This window comes from Oncorhynchus nerka, linkage group LG15, assembly GCF_034236695.1.
Source record: "Oncorhynchus nerka isolate Pitt River linkage group LG15, Oner_Uvic_2.0, whole genome shotgun sequence".
Taxonomy (NCBI): domain Eukaryota; kingdom Metazoa; phylum Chordata; class Actinopteri; order Salmoniformes; family Salmonidae; genus Oncorhynchus; species Oncorhynchus nerka.
The window spans coordinates 58,558,390-58,581,120 of NC_088410.1; the positions used below are offsets into that span (position 1 = coordinate 58,558,390).

The 22,731-nt window shown below is 42.8% G+C and overlaps 1 protein-coding gene across 1 annotated transcript; it reads right to left on the reverse strand.

The window, feature by feature from the left end:
* Positions 1–516: 516 nt before the first annotated feature.
* LOC115142966 (uncharacterized) lies at positions 517–22,213 on the reverse strand. Its single transcript, XM_029682881.2, has 4 exons — positions 21,759–22,213; positions 21,163–21,350; positions 3,303–3,474; positions 517–1,387 (listed from the first exon to the last, which is right to left on the reverse strand). The coding sequence occupies exons 1-4, from the start codon at positions 21,996–21,998 to the stop codon at positions 1,046–1,048; spliced, it is 942 nt and encodes a 313-aa protein (XP_029538741.1). The 5' UTR covers positions 21,999–22,213; the 3' UTR covers positions 517–1,045.
* Positions 22,214–22,731: the final 518 nt, after the last annotated feature.

A 22,731-nucleotide genomic window follows, 5' to 3' on the forward strand; every position in this document is an offset into this window, starting at 1 on the left:
GGATGTGAGCACTCAGTCATTGTCAATAAAGCAGTGAATTGGGAGCATAAACAGTGTGTGGGCCTTCCTGTTTTTTAAAAATAAAAATAAAAATCTTTAACTAAAATTGGATTTTGATCTTTGGATCAGATAACAGAATATTCCTCATCCTTTGTTGATGGTTACCTGGGTTGAATAAGACCAAACGTGGCGTCTTTATACATTTCATCTCTGGGTCATAAGATTATTTTCTGTTATGGCTAAACATGCTGTCAGTTCCTATAGATTGCATTTCCATATCATTCAACAAATAGATACATTAGATATAATGTTCCCCATTGGTACTAAGACATGAGTGTGTAGATCCATCTGGCCTCACCCTTGCCTGAACATACTGGGAATTCTTTCACTAAATATTTTCTATATCAATTACGTACTGTAGGCAACTAGCACTAAAGACTGACATAACAGCTAACTGTAACAATAAACAATTCATTTGTTGTAGAATCAATGTGTGACAAATGACTAAAAAGAAAAGACAATATATCTTTTTTTTTATTATAAAGTTTGTAAAATAAAGTATGGAATACCATTAAATCAATCATGGATGAGTGTTTTTTGTAGTGTACCATGTTGTATAGACCATAATTGAACCCCCATCTACATGTACAAATGTACAGTAGGACCTTATTTTAAGGCAGTTTGCCACAGCAGGAAAATAATCCTGCAACAACAGGAACTTGAAACATTTTTAAAGTAAATTCTGACATTTTAAAGTGGAAATTTAAATTTTTAGAAGGCATTTTAAACCTTGAATACACTAAACATTTGCAATTCTCATCAACAAAAGAGAGGTCAAATGAAGAGCACTATTCTTTTTGTCTTCCGATTGAACACACTAATCTCTATCAATCACAAGCTCTTTTTGGAAAATGAGTCAGACTCAGATCCAGCATCAGCAACCAGACATGTGGCCAGGGAAGTGACCTACTTTAGAGTGGAGAGTAGACGGTGCAGCACCATCACTACCCTATCCAATTATTAATCTGACCCATGCTTCTGAACCTTACACATCCTTCTGTAGCACCACCCGAACACTTGAGAATATCTTTCCCAGGGCTTCAAATAGCGGGTCGCAGAAGATGTGTATGGCCAGGGAGTAGATACGGCTGAAACACTGGGACTCTATCATGCAGCTCTTAATGCATGGCACCACAGCCCAGATGTGGCAGAAGGAGAGGCAGGCAAATAGGAAGCCCCACAGTAGAGCCATGGGGATCCCCAAAATGGCAGACAGGATACGGTAGCACCAGTATTTGGACACAGTGAAGGTGGTGTAACTGGCCTTCCACACCCCGTCCAGACTGTGAGTCCCGTCAGGCTCAGCGATCACGTCCTCAAAGTCTACCTGCAGTTGGAGACAGAGAGGCCATTGTAATTGATATCAGGATTCCACTTCTGACACAAATGCCAATTAGACAAGACACCATTATGCTAGCTTCAGGCACATCTGTACTAAAATAAAACCTAATGTATTACTCAAAGCATTATGGGTATTGTAGTACATCATGCTACAGCCATCCACAGCTAGACCTTCTTTTAGATAAATCATTTTTCGCGCAAAACTGTTGCTTAACCATTATTATATTGTGTGAAACCTCTCACTGTCCAATGCAAATACTTATATCATGAGCAAATATCTTAAAGTAACTGTCCAGTGAAAATATCAAACAGAAATAGTTTTTACTCATCCTATACTCATATTTGTGGCCAAAGTATACATTTTAGAGGACAAAAAAAACAACACTTTAAAAGCCCGACCTCAAACTTGTATTTCTGTCACACCCTGACCATAGTTTGCTTTGTATGTTTCTATGTTTTGGTTGGTCAGGGTGTGAGCTGAGTGGGCATTCTATGTTACATGTCTAGTTCTATGTTTGGCCTGATATGGTTCTCAATCAGAGGCAGGTGTTCGTCTTTGTCTCTGATTGGGAACCATATTTAGGTAGCCTGTTTGGTGTTGGGTTTTGTGGGTGATTGTCTTTGTTCTGTCTCTGTGTTACTTTGCACCAGTATTAGGCTGTTTCGGTTTTCGTGTTACGTTTTTATATTTGATTTGTGTTTACTTTGTTTTTATTAAACATGGAGCGCAATAGCCACGCCGCATTTTGGTCTGACTCTCTTTCACCTAAAGAAAACTGTGACAATTTCAAACAGACCATTTCAAAATGTCTGCTATTTCCTCAGAGGATGACGTTATCCTCGTGAGGAGGATGAGCTGCTCAATCAGCAGTCTACTCGTATTAATATTTTAATGACCAGTATATGCCCACACCATTCTGTTGTTGAAGTACTCCCAGACTAATCCAACACAGGAGAAGCTTTTTAACATACATATTTGCCCATTTTTGTAAGGAAAATTATTGAACTTATATGGTAATTCATTCTAGGTCAGATTTCATAGAAATCTGGAGACACTGAACAGTTTCTTTAATAAATCACTTAAGACAGGCCAATTGGATACATTCTCACCGCATGAACACATAGATGTTCTCTTTCTAACATCCTGCCTATTTTAAAGTCACAGATCTAATTAATGGAACAGTATCTGATATCACGAACGGTACTTATGAATACACTTACTGTATATCTATACAGAGGCCCATGTGTGCTTTAAAAACCACAAAGGCTGAATTTTTCTTATTTTATTTCACCTTTATTTTACCAGGTAGGCTAGTTGAGAACAAGTTCTCATTTGCAACTGCGACCTGGCCAATGCTTAATGAGCAAATCAAAGAATACCACAGAAAACCATCAAAGACATTATGTTAAAATAACGAGATTAGAACAAATTCAATGATGGCAGTATTGGCAGATAAACATGTTTAACTGCATCTCACGCCCTTACATTGGCCTTCCCAGAAATAGAGCTACTATCTGTAGCTGGCCTGGTAAAACGCTATAGGAATACAGGCTATTTCAGGGAACATTTTGATGAGGCACAATCATAACCCAAAGGATACACTGCCAGCTCAAGATATCCACCTGGCTACTCCATAGCACGAGCAATAAATAATAGCTGAATAAATCATTAACATAGACCAATGTGCGCATATAACAGAGTGATTCCAGCCCTTCTCCTTCCAACCTGACTCGGAACCCTCTATTCAATGAGACAACAAATTGTAAAACCAGAAGCTCTGTCACTGACACAAAAAAGGCATTTCCAAGTCCAGTACGGGGCGACAATACTTCAATAGGCCCATACTTAGCTATCTGGTGCACACACGCACGCACACGCGCACACACGTAATGTAGCCTACCTTCACTACATCCTCGTTAACTTGCTTGGGGTCTCTGTTGATCAGGTCAATCTCTTTATGATGTCTGTCCGTCTGGAACTTCTGTTCATAACCGTTGTTGATGTCAGCCATGGTCACGGTCATAGGATAGTCAGAGGAGGGGGGCAGAGAGGTACAAGGCAGGGCCCAGGTCCTGGAAGAGTACAGGGGTCTGAGAAGAGTGGTCTGAGCAGGGCTGTTACCTATCCTGGAGCTGGGCAGTAGTAGATGTAGTAGTCAAAGGGGCAGAGTGGGGAGTGGGACAGGGAGTGGCTGTGCCCAGGCTTCTGGATCACCAATCACGTGATGTCACTCCTGGAATTCCAGCAGCACCCAGCAGGCAGCTGCAACTACTGACAGCCCCTAGATGTCCTGTCAGACTGTAGCCATAGAATAGCATAAACACACAAACACACATAGACTACAGGGGCAGCAGGTAGCCTAGCAGTTAAGAGTGTTGGGCCAGTAACTGAAAGGTCACTGGTTCGAATCCCTGAAATCTGCCGTTCTGCCCTTGAGCAAGGCAGTTAATCCCCAACAATTGCTCCGTGAACATTGACTAAGTCAGCCCCACTTCTCTGAGGGGTTGGGTTAAATGTGGAAGACACATTTTGGTTGAATGCATTCCCTGTCCCCCTTCCTACATATGCTGTGTTGACAATATATTGTAAACACAGACACACACACCGGTGTGACATTCAATGTATGATACTCATGCTAAAATGTTTATTCAATTCTACTGTGCCATTTACTCTATGTTCATATTCTTGTCTTTTCATATTTCTTATTGTTGTTGCGTTGATGCGAAAGAACCTGCAAGTAATAATTTCAGTGGACGGTGTATACCATGCGTGTCCCATACAACTATGAAAACTTGAAACTTGACACTTTCTATGAGGCATCTATTCATAGTGCCTTGTGATACACTACCAAGATATGTTCTGGTTATTCCCTCTATGGAGAGACTTGTAGTATATGTCTGAGCGGGTGGATCTGCTGCTGGGACAGAGAACTGTGCAACGATCTGAGACTGACATGTAGGCCTATGATACATTGACTCCTACACCTTCAGTTGGGAGCAGAGTGTGGTGATAAACAACATAACAATTATTTCCCTTAATCTAAAACACAACTTGGCAGGAGATGTAGCATGCTGCTGATGATGGAATATACCATGAATATCTGCCTGTTTTTTTCTTGTCACTCACACCTGTGTTTCCACAGCAACCATATCATTAATTAAGTGACACTCTTTTCATCGCCATTGCAGTATACAGTTATAAAATGGTAGGATGACTTTACAACAACAACAAAAATATATCCGCTTTATTTCAATCACAGTTTCCCCTTTCGCTTGATTATAATATCCATGGGGTTGGGTAACATGATATTTTGCTTTGTTTTTTAAAAGTGGTACCGTATAAACAAAATGTTTGATTTATTCCTTCACCTCCATGCTTATCTGATTATGTAAAATCAAGCCTTTTTATGCTAACATCAGTACAGTATAAGGTGAATGCACCAATTTGTAAGTCGCTCTGGATAAGAGCGTCTGCTAAATGACTTAAATGTAAATGTAAATGTACAGTACAACCTCCTCTCCTCATAGAGGAGGTCTGGAGTATTGCAGCTAATTTGGGTATTTTTTAAATTGAACCTTTATTTAACTAGGCAGGCCAGTTAAGAACAAATGCTTATTTTACAAGGACGGCCTACCAGGAACAGTATTCTCAAGCAAATTACATTCAAACCAACCACATTCAAACTTGTTTTTGCATGGACTCCGGCTACGTAATCTCAATTTCCATCTACAGACCGAACATACTCTCCTGATATCCGCCTCACCCAATGTGGTACGGATCTGCTATTTGTTATACTTTAGAACCGGAACCCCCATCAGAGCTAGTCAGCTAACTAGCTACTAGCTAGTAGTCAGTTAGCCACTGCTAGCGGTCATCACCGTTAACTCGGACATCAGCCAGCCTCGGCCCAGTCAATTCCTGCCAGTCTGCACAGCGCGATATCATCCCAGAGCATATCGGACTGGTTTTTCTCTACCACATCTCCGGATTCCTACAGCAAGCGCTGAACCTTTACACAGGAACATCACAGCTAGCTAGCTGCTATCTGAGTGGCTACTCCTGGCTAATGTCTCTGTCCCGAAGCAAGCACCAGTTAGCCTCGAGCTAGGCCCGTCTCTAGCCGAAGAGGTCCATCAGCCAATTCTTGGGCTACAATACCTCTTTTGCCAATTGGCCTGGACCCTTTACTGCCGACACGGAGCCCCACCGATCCATCACAACTGGTCTGCCGACGTAACCGTTCGAGGTGGTCTCAACAGGCTCTTCCGTTGCGACGGCCCCGGAGGCCCATCTGCTATCCCCGGCCCGCTAGCTGTCTGAATCGCCGTGTCTCCAGCTCGCCTAGCATATTAGCGACTACTGAATTGGCTCCTTGACTCATCTATTGCTACTCACTGGACCCTATGATCACTCAGCTACACATGCCACATGTCAATATGTCTTGTCTATTGATGTTTTGGTTAGTGATTATTGTATTATTTCACTGTAGAGCCTCCAGCCCTGCTCAATATGCCTTAGCTAGCCCTTTTGTTTCACCCCCCCCCCCACACACACACATACCTCACCTGGCTTAAATGGTGTCTCTAGAGACAAAACCTCTCTCATCGTCACTCAATACCTAGATTTACCTCCACTGTACTCACATCCTACCATACCCTTGTCTGTACATTATGCCTTGAATTTATTATTCCGCACAGAGAAATCTACTTCTTTTACTCTCTGTTCCGAACGCACTAGACGACCAGTTCTTATAGCCTTTAGCCGTACCCTTATCCTACTCTGTTTCTCTGGTGATGTCAAGGTTAACCCGGGCCCTGCAGCACCGAGCACCACTCCCATTCCCCAGGCGCTCTCATTTGTTGACTTCTGTAACCATACAATCCTTCATTTCATGCATGTTAACATTAGAAGCCTGCTCCCAAAGTTTGCTTTATTCACTGCTTTAGCACACTCTGCCAACCTGAACATCCTAGCCTTGTCTGAAGCCTGGCTTAGGAAGGCCACCAAAAATCCTGAATTTTCCATCACTAACTAAAACATTTTCCCACAAGATACAACTGCCAAAGGGGGCGGAGTTGCAATCTACTGCAGAGATAGTCTGCAGAGTTCTGTCATACTATTCAGGTCTGTGCCCAAACAACTCAAGCTTCTACTATAAAAAATGCACCTTTCCAGAAACAAGACTCTCCCTGTTCCCCATCTATCTTCAGAGTTAGGTGACCTAAAATGGCAGATCCTTAACACCTCGGCCGTCCTACAATCTAAGCTAGATGCCCTCAATCTCACACAAATTATCAAGGAACCTACCAGGTACCACCCTAAATCCGTAACCATGGGCACCCTCTTAGATATCATACTGACCAACTTGCCCTCTAAATACACCTCTGTCTTCAACCAGGATCTCAGTAAACACTGCCTCATTGCCTGTGTGCGTAATGGGTCCGCGGTCAAACGACCACCCCCCATCACAGTCAAACGCTCCCTAAAACACTTCAGCGAGCAGGCCTTTCTAATCGACCTGGCCCGGGTATCCTGGAAGGATATTGACCTCATTCCATCAGTAGAGGATTCCTGGTTGCTCTTTAAAAGTGCTTTCCTCACCATCTTAAATAAGCATGCCCCATTCAAAAAATGTAGAACCTTGACATCCTGGGGCGTTCTGCATTAGCAATTAGCAACTTTTCAGGTAAGTCAGGAACCAATATACTCAGTTAGTTAGGAAAGCTAAGAAAAGCTTTTTCAAACAGAAATTTGCATCCCGTAGCACTAATTCCAAAATGTTTGGGACACTGTAAAGTCCATGGAGAAAAAGAGCACCCTCTCCCAGCAGCCCATTTTACTGAGGCTAGGAAACACTGTCACTCCCGATAAATCTACGATAATCGATCATTTCAATAAGCATTTTCCTAAGGCTGGCCATGCTTTCCACCTGGCTATCCCTACCCCGTCCAACATCTCAGCACCCCCTGCTGCAACTTGCCCAGCCCCCCCCCCTCCTCCCCGCTTCTCCTTCAGCCAAATCCAGACAGCTGATATTCTGAAAGAGCTGCAAAATATGGATTCCTACAAATCAGCTGGGCTAGACAATTTTGACCCTATGTTTCTAAAATTATCAGCCGAAATTGTTGCAACCCCTATTACTAGTCTGTTCAACCTTCGAAATGGTCTGAGATCCCCAAAGATTGGAAAGCTGCCGCAGTCATCCCCCTCTTCAAATGGGGAGACATTCTAGACCCAAACTGTTATAGAACTATATACATCCTGCCCTGCCTTTCTAAAATCTTCGAAAGCCAAGTTAACAAACAAATCACAGACAATTTCAAATCCCACCGTACCTTCTCCACGATGCAATCTGGTTTCCGAGCTGGTAATGAGTGCATCTCAGCCACGCTCGAGGTCCTAAACGATATGATAATCGCCATTGATAAAAGACAGTACTGTGCAGTCGTCTTCATCGACCTGGACAAGGCTTTCTACTCTGTCAATCACCACATTCCTATCGGCAGACTCAACAGCCTTGGCTTCTCAAATGACTGCCTCGCCTGGTTCACCAACTACTTCACAGATAGAGTTCAGTGTGTCAAATCGGAGGGCTTTTTGTCCGGACCTCTGGCAGTCTCTATGGGGGTGCCACAGGGTTCATTTCTCGGGCCGAATCTTTTCTCTGTATATATCAATGAAGTCGCTCTTGCTGCTGTTGATTCTCTGATCCACATCTACGTAGACGACACCATTCTGTATACAGTACATATACCTTCTTTGGACACTGTGCTAACAAACCTCCAAACGAATTTCAATGCCATACAACACTCCTTCCGTTGCCTCCAACTGCTTTTAAATGCTAGTAAAACTAAGTGCATGCTCTCCAACCGATTGCTGCCCGCACTTTCCCGCCCGCCTAGCATCACTACTCTGGATGGTTCTGACTTAGAATATGTGGACAACTACAAATACCTAGGTGTCTGGTTAGACTGTAGACTCTCCTTCCAGACTCACATTAAGCATCTCACAACAAAGCCTCCTCCACTCAAGCTGCCAAACATACCCTCGTAAAACTGACTATCCTACCAATCCTTTACTTCGGCGATGTTGTTTACAAAATAGCCTCCAACACTCTACTCAGGAAACTGGTCGTAGTCTAACACAGTGCCATCCGTTTTGTCACCAAAGCCCCATATACTACCCACCACTGCGACCTGTATGCTCTTGTTGGCTGGCCCTCACTACATATTCGTTGCCAAACCCACTGGCCCCAGGTCATCTATAAGTCTTTACTAGGTAAAGCCACACCTTATCTCAGCTCACTGGTCACCATAGCAGCACCTCCCGTAGCACGTGCTCCAGCGGGTATATTTCACTGGTCATCCCCAAAGCCAACACTACTTTTTGTCGCCTTTCCTTCCAGTTCTCTGCTGCCAATGACTGGAGCGAATTGCAAAAATCACTGAAGCTGGAGTCTTATATCTCCCTCTCTAACTTTAAGCATCAGCTGTCAGAGTAGCGTACCGATTACTGTACCTGTACACAGTCCATCTGTAAATAGCACGCCCAACAACCTCATCCCCATATTGTTACTTACCCTCTTGATCTTTTGCACCCCAGTATCTCTACTTGCACATAATCATCTGCACATCTATCACTCCATTGTTAATGCTAAATTGTAATTATTTTGCCTTTATGGCCTATTTATTGCCTTACCTCCCTACTCTTCTACATTTGCACACACTGTACATATATTTTTTTATTGTGTTATTGACTGTACGTTTGTTTATGTGTACCTCTGTGTTTGTCATGTTCTGACCATAGTTCTTGTGTGTTTTCCTTGTTTTAGGGTTGGTCAGGACGTGAGCTGGGTGGGCATTCTATGTTGTGTGTCTGGTTTGTCTATTTCTATGTTTGGCCTGATATGGTTCTCAATCAGAGGCAGGTGTTAGTCATTGTCTCTGATTATGAACCATATTTAGGTAGCCTGTTTTGTGTTGGGTTTTGTGGGTGGTTGTTTCCTGTCTTTGTGTTTTCTGCACCAGTTAGGACTGTTTCGGTTTTCGCGTTTATTGTTTTGTAGTTAGTTCATGTCAAGTGTCTCTTATTAAAGAACCATGAACTATAACCACTCTGCGTTTTGGTTCACCTCTAATTCCCAGGAAGAAAGCCGTTACAGTATTGTTGTTTTTGTTGCATTGGTTTGCTTTGTCTTGGCCAGGTCGCAGTTGTAAATGAGAACTTGTTCTCAACTGGCCTACCTGGTTAAATAAAGGTGAAATCAAAATAATAAAAAGGACTGTTATTGCTTGTCCGGGAATCTCGCTTAGTTGAAAGAGCCACTAACCTTGGCAAGCTGCTAACATTAGCCATCATGCTCACGAAGTTAGTCTCATATGAGTTATCCTATGGGAGCTGTATCTACTATGCTTTGTTTCGGGAACAAACTGGATCACTCAGAGTTCCAATGGGGCAATTGATTGCTTGCCGAGGATTATAGGCTTGAGGTGGCTTCCTTGATTACGCAGGTAGACAGCCTACGTAAGAAATAGTTGAAAACGCAGAGTGGAATGTTGACCTTTTCTACACCAGCGGCTCGATGCCTTTCACGCATGTTGGACGCATCGCTGTCTTGTCGTTTGTCGTTATCTGACTGGCCGGTGTTGCCCGGAGTTGGTTCGCCAGGGGAGCCATCTCCTGCCTCTCCTCCCCCATCTGATAGCGGAGTCGAAGGAGCACAGTAAGAGGAGCCTGGCGATCAACGATGGTCGCATGTCAAGAGCTGTGGAAGCCGAAGACAGCGGCCTCATGCAAAGCAGTCTAGACTCCAAACGAGAGTCCTGGAGCGGATACAAACAACGAATAGTTTTGCCGCCCTGGAGCTTGCACCTTCGTTGCTCTGGGGTACCTGTGTCTGTGGCAGTTGTGCCTACTCCTACTCCTTCTCCACCAATTCGAAGTCGATGTCGGCAACCTTCCGTCCCTGCTCTGGATCGAGCGGGGTTTCTCCATCTGTCTGAGGCCTGCACCATCCTGTGAAACCTGGGAGTTGATTTCCTTGTCCTTCTCTCCAGCTCTGATTTTGGGCAGATCTATGGTAAGAAATGTGACTATTTCTGGTGCAAAAACAATGTCCTCTCCCAGAGCTCAAGTAAATGACATTACTATGCTGCTTCCAAATGTACTACACCAAGACATGGACATCGATTCTATCGTAGTGAGTTTTAATGACATTATGAAGGGCAACTCTCACCAGCTGAAACTGAATTTCAAAGAGATGATTGACTCTCTGCTAGACACTAATAAAATACCCATCATATCTGGCCCTGTGCCCTCTCTGAATCATGGCTTTGTATGTTTTAGCAGGAATCTCTCTCTTCACTGCCTTACGTGATTATTGCAGCTCAATGGGTGTAACTTTTGTTGACAATTTCGATACCTTTTGGAAACAAAACAAATTTTATGAGGATGGGATCCACCCAAATCATTTGGGTCCCTGGATCCTTTCACAGCCTTATAAGGCTGCGTTGAGACAATGACTTATCAATGACACAAGCCCAGATCAGTTCATCACTACCATTATGTTGTAATCATATGTAGCTTAGGAAACAAGGTTCATGAAATTTAATAACTTGCTAGTAACAGATGAGATTCATATTCTGACTATCTGTGAGACCCCCTTAGACAATACCTTTGATGAAAGTAGTAGCAATACAATGTTATAACATTTACAGAAAATACAGAAATGCCACTGGTGGAGGTGTTGCCGTTTATATTCAGATCCACATTCCTGTGAAGATTAAAGAGGATCACGTGTTCAGTACTGCTGAAGTAATATGGCTACAGGTTCATCTGCCTCAACTAAAGCCTATTCTTGTGGTAGGCTGCTATAGACCACCATGTGCAATCTGGATAACATGTGTGAAATGCTTGATAATGTATGTGATATCAACAGAGAGGTATATTTTCTGGGTGATTTATATATTGACTGGCTTTCATTAAACTGCCCACTCAAGAAAATACTTTAAACTGTAACCAGTGCCAGGTTATCAGTCAACCTACCAGGGTAGTTACAAACAGCACAGGAATGGAATCAACATGTATTGATCAGATCTTTACTAATGCTGCAGAAATGTTCTTGAAAGCAATGATCACAATATAGTAGCTATATTTAGGAAAACCAAAGTTCCAAAGGTTGTGCCTAATTTAGTGTATAAAAGGTCATACAATAAGTTTTGTAGTGATTCCTATGTTGTTGATGTAAATAATATTTGTTGGTCCATGGTGTGTAATGAGGAGCAAACAGACATTGCACTTACCACATATGAAATTGCTTTTCCCTGGTTACTAATAAGCATGCACCTAATTAGAAAATGACTGTACAAACTGTTAAATCCCCGTGGATTGATGAAGAATTGAAAAATGGTATGGTTGAGAGGGATGGGCCGTGGAGGCGCACTGTAGATCTGGAGCGTAAAACTGGCACAACGTGTCCAGGACAGATGACAACCTTTGCACGGCAAGAGCGGGGAGCTGGCACAGGACATACCGGGCTGTGGAGGCGCACTGGAGACATGGTGCTTAGAACCGGTGCAGGACGTACTGGGCCGTGGAGGTGCCCTGGAGGTCTGGAGCGTAGAGCTGGCACAACGTGTCCTGGACAGATGACAACCATCGCACGGCAAGTGCAGGGAGATGGCACAGGATGTGCCGGGCTATGGAGGCGCACTGGAGACACAGTGCGGAGAACCGGCACACATTGTACTGTAACGATGACACTCTCCTCAAAGCGAGTGCAGAGAGCTGGCACAGGAGGTGTCGGACCGCTAACACGCTATTCCTGTCTTGCCTCTCCAGCCAAACCAACAGCTCTTCCGCTTCACTCTCTTCACATTTCGCCAACCACTCCTCGAAGGTCTCCATCTCACCCCTCTGTTCACCCTCTCTCAATCTATCCAACGCTTCCTCCATGGTCTCTGACTCAGCGTCGCCGACCACCTCGTGCCCGACCACCCCGTGTGCCGCCCCCAAATGGTTTTGAGGCTGCTTCTTGGGCCTACGACGTGGCCGCGAACCCTGGTGTCGTCGCTGTCCCTCCTTTGCTGTTTCCGCCTGCTTCCATGGCAGGCTTTTGTTTCCTGCCAATATTTCGTCCCAAGTCCAGGATGTTTTTAATTTTTAATTTTTAATTTCACCTTTATTTAACCAGGTAGGCTAGTTGAGAACAAGTTCTCATTTGCAACTGCGACCTGGCCAAGATAAAGCATAGCAGTGTGAACAGACAACACAGAGTTACACATGGAGTAAACAATTAACAAGTCAATAACACAGTAGAGAAAAAAAAGAAAAAAAGGGGGGGTCTATATACAATGTGTGCAAAAGGCATGAGGTAGGCGAATAATTACAATTTTGCAGATTAACACTGGAGTGATAAATGATCAGATGGTCATGTACAGGTAGAGATATTGGTGTGCAAAAGAGCAGAAGAGTAAATAAATAAAAACAGTGTGGGGATGAGGTAGGTGAAAATGGGTGGGCTATTTACCAATAGACTATGTACAGCTGCAGCAATCGGTTAGCTGCTCAGATAGCTGATGTTTGAAGTTGATGAGGGAGATAAAAGTCTCCAACTTCAGCGATTTTTGCAATTCGTTCCAGTCACAGGCAGCAGAGTACTGGAACGAAAGGCGGCCGAATGAGGTGTTGGCTTTAGGGATGATCAGTGAGATACACCTGCTGGAGCACGTGCTAAGGATGGGTGTTGCCATCGTGACCAGTGAACTGAGATAAGGCGGAGCTTTACCTAGCATGGACTTATAGATGACCTGGAGCCAGTGGGTCTGGCGACGAATATGTAGCGAGGGCCAGACGACTAGAGCATACAAGTCGCAGTGGTGGGTGGTATAAGGTGCTTTAGTGACAAAACGGATGGCACTGTGATAGACTGCATCCAGTTTGCTGAGTAGAGTGTTGGAAGCCATTTTGTAGATGACATCGCCGAAGTCGAGGATCGGTAGGATAGTCAGTTTTTCTAGGGTAAGCTTGGCGGCGTGAGTGAAGGAGGCTTTGTTGCGGAATAGAAAGCTGACTCTTGATTTGATTTTCGATTGGAGATGTTTGATATGAGTCTGGAAGGAGAGTTTGCAGTCTAGCCAGACACCTAGGTACTTATAGATGTCCACATATTCAAGGTCGGAACCATCCAGGGTGGTGATGCTAGTCGGGCATGCGGGTGCAGGCAGCGATCGGTTGAAAAGCATGCATTTGGTTTTACTAGCGTTTAAGAGCAGTTGGAGGCCACGGAAGGAGTGTTGTATGGCATTGAAGCTCGTTTGGAGGTTAGATAGCACAGTGTCCAATGACGGGCCGAAAGTATATAGAATGGTGTCGTCTGCGTAGAGGTGGATCAGGGAATCGCCCACAGCAAGAGCAACATCATTGACATATACAGAGAAAAGAGTCGGCCCGAGAATTGAACCCTGTGGCACCCCCATAGAGACTGCCAGAGGACCAGACAGCATGCCCTCCGATTTGACACACTGAACTCTGTCTGCAAAGTAATTGGTGAACCAGGCAAGGCAGTCATCCGAAAAACCGAGGCTACTGAGTCTGCCGATAAGAATATGGTGATTGACAGAGTCGAAGGCCTTGGCAAGGTCGATGAAGATGGCTGCACAGTACTGTCTTTTATCGATGGCGGTTATGATATCGTTTAGTACCTTGAGTGTGGCTGAGGTGCACCCGTGACCGGCTCGGAAACCAGATTGCACAGCGGAGAAGGTACGGTGGGATTCGAGATGGTCAGTGACCTGTTTGTTGACTTGGCTTTCGAAGACCTTAGATAGGCAGGGCAGGATGGATATAGGTCTGTAACAGTTTGGGTCCAGGGTGTCTCCCCCTTTGAAGAGGGGGATGACTGCGGCAGCTTTCCAATCCTTGGGGATCTCGGACGATATGAAAGAGAGGTTGAACAGGCTGGTAATAGGGGTTGCGACAATGGCGGCGGATAGTTTCAGGATCCCTGCTCCTCCTGGGCACGCTGCTTGGTCCGTGGGTGGTGGGATCTTCTGACACGATCGTTGTTGTAAGAATCGGACCAAAATGCAGTGTGGTTTGGGTTCATCATCTTTATTTAACCTCTCTAGGGTACGTGGGACACTAACGTCCCACCTGACCAACATCCGGTGAAAGTGCAGAGCGCCAAATTCAAACAACAGAACTCTCATAAATAAAATTCCTCAAACATACATGTATTATACACCATTTTAAAGATAAACTTCTTGTTAATCACACCACAGTGTCCGATTTCAAAAAGGCTTTACGACAAAAGCACAGCATGCGATTATGTTAGGTCAGTACCTAGTCACAAAAACACAGACATTTTTCCAGCCAAAGAGAGGAGTCACAAGAAGCAGAAATATAGATAAAATGAATCACTAACTTTTGATGATCTTCATCAGATGGCACTCATAGGACTTCATGTTACACAGTACATGTATGTTTTGTTTGATAAAGTTCATATTTATATCCAACAATCTCTGTTTACATTGGCATGTTGTTATGTTTTGCCTCCAAAACATCCGGTGAAAGTGCAGACAGCTACGTCAATTTACAGAAATACTCATCATAAATGTTGATGAAAATACAACTGTTATGCATGGGATTGAAGATATACTTCTGTGTCAGATTATGTGTCAGATTTCAAAAAAGCTTTACGGAAAAAGCACACCATGGAGTAATCTGAGTACAGCGGCGCTCAGAGACCAAAACAAGCAAAACAGATACCTGCCATGTTATGGAGTCAACAAAAGTCAAAAATAGCATTATAAATATTCACTTACCTTTGTTCTTCATCAGAATGCACTCCCAGGAATCCCAGTTCCACAATAAATGTTAGTTTTGTCATTTATGTCCATCATTTATGTCCAAATACCTTCTTTTTGATCGCGCATTTAGTACAGTAATCCAAATGCGCAGGCATTAGGTCCAGACAAAGTCAAAAAAGTTATATTACAGTTCGTAGAAACATAAATCTTTAGGATGTTTTTATCATAAACTTCAATAATCAACGGCGCACGCCTGACTGAGCACATGGCCACATGGTTTTTGCCTGTCATATGAGCTCTGTTATACTCACAGACATCATTCAAACAGTTGTAGAAACTTCAGAGTGTTTCTATCCAAATCTACTAATAATATGCATATCCTAGCATCTGGGCCTGAGTAGCAGGCACTTTACTCTGGGCATGCTTTTCATCCGGACGTGAAAATACTGCCCCCTCCCCCAAAGAAGTTAACCTGTTGCTTCTACTCGGGACGCTTGCGTCCCAACTAGAGCTCTGGAAATGCAAATGCACTACGCTAAATGCTAATAGTATTAGTTAAAACTCAAAAGTTCATTAAAATACACATGCAGGGTATCGAATTAAAGCTACACTCGTTGTGAATCCAGGCAACAAGTCAGATTTTTAAAATGCTTTTCGGCGAAAGCATGAGAAGCTATTATCTGATAGCATGCAACACCCCAAAAGACCCACAGGGGACGTAAACAAAATAATTAGCATTTCGGCGTTACACAAACCGCACAATAAAATAGAAAACATTCATTACCTTTCACCATCTTCTTTGTTGGCACTCCTAGATGTCCCATAAACACTATTTGGGTCTTTATTTCGATTAAATCGGTCCATATAAAGCCTAGATATCGTTATATGTAGACTGTGTGATAAACGAAAAAAACATCGTTTCAAAACGTAACGTCATTTTTTAAAATTCAAAAAGTCGACGATAAACTTTCACAAAACACTTCGAAATACGTTTGTAATGCAACTTTAGGTATTAGTAAACGTTAATAAGCGATAAAATTCATCAGGAGGCGATGTAAAGATCATTAGCTGTCCGTCTGGAAAAATGTCCGGCTAGAAACTCAACGAAAATATCTGGTCCTAGACCGGATTAGATACGGTGTCCTGCATGTGTTTGACCAAGAAAAAACTCGAAGGGAAATGACAAGACTCTAGACACCGTGTGGAAGCTGTAGGTACTGCAACCTCAGTCAATTAATTGTGGTTCACCTTTATCAATGGGATCAAGTAGCGCATGGATATATTTTCCCATTTTCAGTGATCAGTTTTTCCTGTGCTTTTCGATGTAAATGCCGTTCTGGTAAAGCCACAGCAGTGATTTAACCAGTTTTTTAAACGTCTGAGTGTTTTCTATCCACACAGACTAAGCAAATGCATATACTATATTCCTGGCATGAGTAGCAGGGCGCTGAAATGTTGCGCGATTTTTAACAGAATGTTCAAAAAAGTAGAGGGTCGACTGAAGAGGTTAACGTGAACCGGCAAAAAAAGAAAGAAAGAAGAAAGAAACGAACGTGCAGTGCAGTGCAGTGCTCAAGGCAACTATACACAAACAAGATCCCACAACAAACAGGTGGGAAAAAGCTGCCTAAATATGATCCCCAATCAGAGACAGCTGCCTCTGATTGGGAACCATACCAAGCCAACCTAGAAATAAAGCAACTAGAATGCCCACCCGAGTCACACCCCGACCTAACCAAAATAGAGAATAAAGGATCTTTAAGGTCAGGGCGTGACACATTCATTGAATCAGATGGCTCATTCATCATAAAACTGACTGATTAGCAAACTTAGGCATGACATGCCAGCAACAAACACTGACACTACACATCCAAGTATATCTGACCAAATTATGAAAGACAAGTATTGTAATGTTGAATTCTGTAAAGTGAGTGTGGAAGAGTTGAAAAAATGATTGTTGTCTATCCATAATGACAAGCCACCGAGGTCTGACAACTTGGATGGAAAATTACTGAGGATAATAGCAGACAATATTGCTACTCCTATTTGAAATATCTTAAATTTAGGTCTGCTAGAAATGGTGTGCCCTAAGGCCTGGAGGGAAGCAAAAGTCATTCCACCTAAGAATAGTATGACCAATCAGCCTGTTACCAACCCTTAGTAAAGTTTTGGAAAAAATTTTGTTTGACCAGTTACATATCTATTTTACAGTAAACAAATTGACAACAGACTTTCAGTACACTTATAGGGATGGATATTCAACATACACAGCGTTTATACCAATGGCAGATGATTAGCTGAGAGAAATGAAATTGATTCTAAAAAGATTGTGGGGGCTGTTTTTTTTTAGACTTCAGTGCAGCCTTTGACATTATTGATCATAGTCTGCTGCTGGAAAAATGTATGTGTTACGGCTTTACACCACCTGCTATATTGTGGATAAAGAGTTACCTGTCTAACAGAACACAGAGGGTGTTCTTTAATGAAAGCCTCTCCAACATAATAGAAACAGGAATTCCCCAGTTCACCTGTCTTACTTTTTTATAACTTTACTAATGACATGGCACTGGCTTTGAGTAACGCCAGTGTGTCTATGTATGGGGATGACTCAACACGATACATGTCAGCTACTACAGCGACTGAAATGATTGCAACACTTAACAAAGAGCTGCAGTTAGTTTCAGATTGGGTGGCAAGGAATAAGTTAGTCCTACATATTTCAAAAACTAAAATAATAAAACATAAATAATGTGGAAAATGGGCACGTTCAGGTGACTAAACTACTTGGAGTTACCTTGGATTGTAAACTGTGATGGTCAAAACATATTGATACAACAGTAGCTAAGTTGGGGAGAAGTCTGTCCATAATAAAGCGCTGTATTACCTTCTTAACCTCTTGAACCTCTGGGGGCAGTATTTCATTTTTGGATGAAAAACGTTCCCATTTTAAACAAGATATTTTGTCACGAAAAAATGCTCGACTATGCATATAATTGACAGCTTTGGAAAGAAAACACTCTGACGTTTCCAAAACTGCAAAGATATTGTCTGTGAGTGCCACAGAACTAATGTTACAGGCGAAACCAAGATGAAATTTCATACAGGAAGTGAGACAGATTTTTGAGGCGTTGTGTTCCAATGTCTCCTTATATGGCTGTGAATGCGCAAGGAATGAGCCTACACTTTCTGTCGTTTCCCCAAGGTGTTTGCAGCATTGTGACGTATTTGTAGGCATATCATTGGAAAATTGACCATAAGAGACTACATTTACCAGGTGTCCGCTCGGTGTCCTCCGTCGAAACTATTGCGTAATCTCCAGGTGCGTGCATTTTTCCATTTTGAACAGAGGAGAAACCAAACTGCCATGAGTGACTTATCATCGAATAGATATGTGAAAAACACCTTGAGGATTGATTCTAAACAACGTTTGCCATGTTTCTGTCGATATTATGGAGATAATTTGGAAAAAAGTTTGCGTTGTACGGAGCGATTTCTCCTACACAAATAATATTTTTGGAAAAACTGAACATTTGCTATCTAACTGAGAGTCTCCTCATTGAAAACATCCGAAGGTAAATGATTTTATTTGAATGCTTTTCTTGTTTTTGTGAAAATGTTGCCTGCTGAATGCTAGGCTTAATGCTATGCTAGCTATCAATACTCTTACACAAATGCTTGTGTAGCTATAGTTGAAAAGCATTTTTTGAAAATCGGAGATGACAGTGTTGTTAACAAAAGGCTAAGCTTGTGAGCCAATATATTTATTTAATTTCATTTGCGATTTTCATGAATAGTTAACGTTGCGTTATGGTAATGAGCTTGAGGCTATAATTACGCTCCCGTATACGGGATTGCTCGTCGCAACAGGTTAACAGCACTACAACAAGGCAGGTCCTACAGGCTCTAGTTTTGTCGCACCTGGACTACTGTTCAGTCGTGTGGTCAGGTGCCACAAAGAGGGACGTAGGAAAATTGCAATTGGCTCAGAACAGGTTAGCACGGCTGGCCCTTGGATGTACACAGAGAGCAAACATTAATAATATGCATGTCAATCTCTCCTGGCTCAAAGTGCAGGAGAGATTGACTTCATCACTTATTGTATTTGTGAGAGGTATTTACATGTTGAAAGCACTGAGCTGTCTGTTTAAATTACTAGCACACAGCTCAGACACCCATGCATACCCCACAAGACATGCCACCAGAGGTCTCTTCCAAGTCCAGAACAGACCATGGGAGGCGCAGAGTACTACATAGAGTATTGACTACATGGAACTCTATTCCACATCAGGTAACTGATGCAGGCAGTAGAATCAGATTAAAATACACCTTGTGGAACAGCGGTGATTGCGAAGCAAAACAAACATAGGCACAGACACATGCATTGACACACATGATAACATACGCACTATACGCACACATGGATTTTGTGTTGTAGATATGCAGTAGTGGAGTAGGGGCCTGAGGGCATACACTTAGTGTGTTGTGAAATCTGTTATGAATGTATTGTAATGTTTTTAAAATTGCATAACTGCCTTAATTTTGCCAGAAGCCAGGAAGAGTAGCTACCTTGGTAGCAGCTAACGGAGATCCGTAATAAATACAAATACAACAAAAGTATGAATTTGTGAAACATGGTTCACTTCAAATACAGTGAGTTTGCCTGTGCTATTGTTGAATTCATTGAACTGCCCATGTACTATTTTGGTGAAGACAGATGTCTTTCCAGGATGAAGAGAGATGCGTCCAGACCCTGAGCTGTGAAGTGAAGATAAAGGGAGGGCCAAGGAGTTCATCCTACTGGATGTTAGCATGAGAAAGGCGAATCATACATAATGAGGTCACCTGAAAGCAGATTGGGTGTGAATGAATAAATCCAAGATTTGGATTGAACCACCATTCATGAACAAGAGCCTCTTTTACCCATCTATTTGAATCTAGTTTCTGTACTCAGCACAACATTGATTTTCAGAAAAGGGTGTGTCTCTTTGAAGATGAGAGATATTTCAATGGATTGATTTTGTGTAAGAAAACAGGTCTGATATTGATATATTGATCATAATCTATAACACTTTATTTAAGATATATTTAATTTTTATCAGAATAGATGAAGACAAACTTGACATTTTCTGCAATACAACAAAAATAGCGGAGGCACATTTTGAACTGCGTGGTCAGATTTGATAAAGACAACACATTATTCCAGTGCCGTATCTGAATTATATTAAATGTGGTCATCAAACAAGTGAATCATCTAACGCTATCACATAATGCGGAAAAAGTACACTTCAAAGCACACTTCCAGTTCATACTAGATACAAATTTGACCCTAAATGATTGTGCATCCTTTACACATTCTCCTTTTCACCTTCACTTGTGACAACTTCTCAAATAGGTAACCAATCTTCTTGTTGGAGCTTGATAAACACTTTTCTTTAGTCTTGATCAATCACACTGATCTCAGTTCAGCTGTAAGGTCCCATGATCCACCAAAAGGCCTGTAGTTGTGCCCCTGGTCGGATCCTAGAGCATCCTACAAAGCTTAGTCCAGCACTGACAGTCTCCCCAGAGGGCATTCCATAGTAGGGTAATGTTATAAACAATCCCATATTCCCAATCCTGTTTTTCCCATTATCCCTGTGTGAAGTTCTATCATTCCTTCATTCCTGTGTCAGGCGAAGTCTGATTCCACTGTGGCACCTTGCAGCACTAGTGAGGAATGGGCGGACACCAATGCCCAGTACGATGCTCCATAGGCTCTGCAGCCAGTATGTGATAATAAGGATGTAATGGACGCATGGGCTGAATAACCTATCATGGTTAGATAGAGAATACATGGAGGAACAGAAGAAAAGAGAAGACAAGAGAAGAAAAGAGAAGAGAGAATTTCAACATGTTTCAACATTTATGGTTCATATACTATCAGTGGGCCTTGAACTGATATTATATACCTACCATATGTGTAGGAAGCTGAGGATGGCGAAGAGCAGTGCAGTGATGATGGATATAGGGACGGCCAGCAAGACAGTTACTATCCGGTAGATCCAGACCCTGGTGACCTCGAACAGGGCATTACTCCAGATCCACACTCTGTCTCCGCTACGCACTGACACCGGCTCCGCTATCACATCCTCAAAGGTCACCTAAAGGCAGAGTCATAGTCTCAGGGTGGACGTTCCCACAGTTTCCTTTCAAACTACTGCACATTTCCGCCACTCAAAGAAATATGGATAAGTGCAGTCAATAACATGCCCACAAGAGGGCAGTACAAGCATAGAAAACCAACTGTGAGAAACCACAGACTGTATTATTGTAGAACTATAAAATGTTTCAGATCTGTTTACTAGTTTTAGTAATTGGGTTAAGACAGATTATATGCTTGACCCCACATTACCTAATATTACTATTGTGACAGCATTACTCCTTTCAGATGACAATCCAGAAATCACAAAGAACTCATTCATGAAGTCATGCAAATTAACACAACAAATGCGGTCTTGTTAGCAGTTAGCGCCTGCGTTGATGCATTGATGCATGGTTGTGTGAAATACCTTCAGACAGTCGTTGACTCCTCTAGGGTCTCTTTCTTTCAGCAGGGGCTTGGTGTCACTAACGTCAACTAACGGGGACACAGCCTCCTCTTCATCCATTCCATCCCCCAGTTCAGCCTTCCATAGCAGCTGAGGCTCCTCACGGTCATCATCCAGGTCTTCGGCAAGGTCTTCATCATCAGAGTCTCCTAGGTCAATCTCTGTCCCCACTGGATCTGTTTCCCTCATCATGGTGCCCATTCAAAAGAACAAACAAAACGTTTTTCGAATTGATTTGAACTGAAGAAAAATGTATTCAAACACGAGAGAGCAACAGGACTCTCAAGCCCAGGGCCAGAAATAGACTCGCTCCACCCACAAAAATACCTACACACTCACACACACTGTCAAACTGTGACACTCTAAGGCAGAGGGTGACCAACCAGGCTGTTTACACGGGCGTGGTCAGCAGCAAGTGGGTTATATTGGGAAAGTGAGACTGGCCTGGCTGGAATTTTCAAAGGGGCTCTGGTGTGTGGATCACTTCCCCATACCCAGGCTCAGGCCCAGGGAGAGGGGAGAGACCCTCCCTGCTGCAGGATATAAATACCTAGAGAGGAAACTATGTTCTGCCTGCTTCTATGATTATAGACGGATCTACTCATCTGATCCAATAGAGACTTTACATTACAGAGGACAATGACAACTCAATAGGGTCCTGGTTTTGACTTGCAAAAATGTATGAACAGAAGTAAAAAAAAAAGTCACTTTCCACTTGATATGGAAAGGAGAAAGAAGAAACAATTTGCACACAAAGCTTTGTAGAGTGAGCCAAAATTGTTATATGAATGTCATAGTGATATGGCAACAGGATCTCACAAACACACTTAGATAGGTTACACGTTCTTGTGATATCGTTGGCTAAGTGGTGATTAGCCCGCCCTGCACTCTGTGAATTATTAGAAGTGGTAACTTTACCTGGCCCGGTTCCCAC

Bases quoted from the DNA above. Each gene is read 5' to 3' on its own strand.
- LOC115142966 (XM_029682881.2), bottom strand. From the start codon at position 21,998: ATGGGCACCATGATGAGGGAAACAGATCCAGTGGGGACAGAGATTGAC. The intron at 21,351-21,758 runs GTATTTCACACA...CTCTGCCTTTAG, and splicing joins GAGTCAACGACTGTCTGAAG to GTGACCTTTGAGGATGTGAT. The intron at 1,388-3,302 runs GTAGGCTACATT...CTCCAACTGCAG, and splicing joins TTAACGAGGATGTAGTGAAG to GTAGACTTTGAGGACGTGAT.